This window comes from Morone saxatilis, unplaced genomic scaffold (genome assembly GCF_004916995.1).
Source record: "Morone saxatilis isolate NCDOM2014 unplaced genomic scaffold, NCSU_SB_2.0 Contig14, whole genome shotgun sequence".
In the NCBI taxonomy this organism is placed as follows: domain Eukaryota; kingdom Metazoa; phylum Chordata; class Actinopteri; family Moronidae; genus Morone; species Morone saxatilis.
In genome coordinates this window covers 11,159,733-11,160,969 of record NW_023339696.1, presented here as the reverse complement: position 1 = coordinate 11,160,969, position 1,237 = coordinate 11,159,733, and the positions used below count along the sequence as shown (strand labels likewise).

At 39.4% G+C, this 1,237-nt stretch overlaps 1 protein-coding gene across 1 annotated transcript in view; it reads left to right on the top strand.

Moving 5' to 3' along the window:
- gaa (glucosidase, alpha; acid (Pompe disease, glycogen storage disease type II)) overlaps positions 1-1,237 on the top strand; it is a gene marked incomplete in the record, with an annotated part of 8,928 nt that overhangs the window by 1,398 nt on the left and 6,293 nt on the right. Inside the window, 2 exon segments of the mRNA XM_035655196.1 lie at positions 136-290; positions 531-696. Of these exon segments, the coding sequence (XP_035511089.1) occupies positions 136-290; positions 531-696 (321 nt within the window).

The following is a 1,237-nucleotide window of genomic DNA, read 5'->3' as shown; positions in this document are numbered from 1 at the left end:
TATAGTTGTGTGAATGACTCAATACTAAAAACTTCATTTAATAATTTATGTGGATGAGTTCAAGACCATCTACTGTTCTATACACACTGTTCATTAGCAGGTAAAAAACTGAACTGACATTTGTTTTCTCTGAAGTTAAAGGATTCATCGTCTCAGCGATATGAAGTTAAGCTCCCAGCTGGTGTTCCTCAGAACAAATCTGATCCGACACAAGATGTCCTGTATACCACTGAATACCAGTCTGACCCATTTGGCTTCATAGTGCGGCGGAAATCTAATGGAAGAGTGATGTGAGCAGCTCTATTCAGTTTTATATAGGATGCATTATATAGATGGCATAATGGTAATGTCTGTAATGTCCGTTCATTATCAGCATTGCTTGTGCCTATTCCTTCTGTGACAGTGTCCCAATTTCTATAGTGTGTTCTTTTAATTATACATAATGTATATTTCTATGCCTGTAATAGTTTTCTTAGTCATGATGATCATGTAGTGCATGTTTGTTTGTTCTCTGTGTCCCTTCTGTCCAGTATGAACACCACGGTCGCTCCTCTGCTGTTTGCTGACCAGTACCTGCAGCTGTCCACCTCACTGGCCTCTTCTCTTGTGTCTGGCCTTGGGGAGCATTACACCTCCCTCCTCCTGGACCTTAACTGGACTTCTCTCACTCTCTGGAACAGAGACATGGCGCCTCACGTGAGTCTGTTGCAGTGGCTCCCAACCTCAGGGTAGGGACGCCTCAAGGAGTCGCAAGAAAAATCTGAAGGTTGTAGAGATAATTTACAAGATATACTGCGGAAAAAGAGTATTCCTGCAAAGTTTTCTGGCTCTAATCTTTGTGAAATAATGGATAGTTTGACCTCTTCCATTCTCTAAAACTTAAATGAAACAAAACTGCTCACAATTTAAACAAATGTATCTAATGTATGTAGTCTTTGACAAGGGGTTGCAAGAAGTCATTGGATTGCTTAAAGGCCCAAAAGCCAAAATGCTTAGTAACTATGAGACATGTCAGTGATGTACATTATGTAGATTATAATATATACATCCACTCCTTATTTAATCTATAGCACATTAAAGGTCTAGTGTGTAACATTCAGGAGGCACCATGGGTAAAAATGGAATGTAATATTGATAGGTATATTTTCATTGGTGTATAATCCCCTGAATTTATGAATCGTTGTGTTTTTGTTACCTTAGAATGAGCCATTTTTATCTACAGACGCTGCGGGTCCTC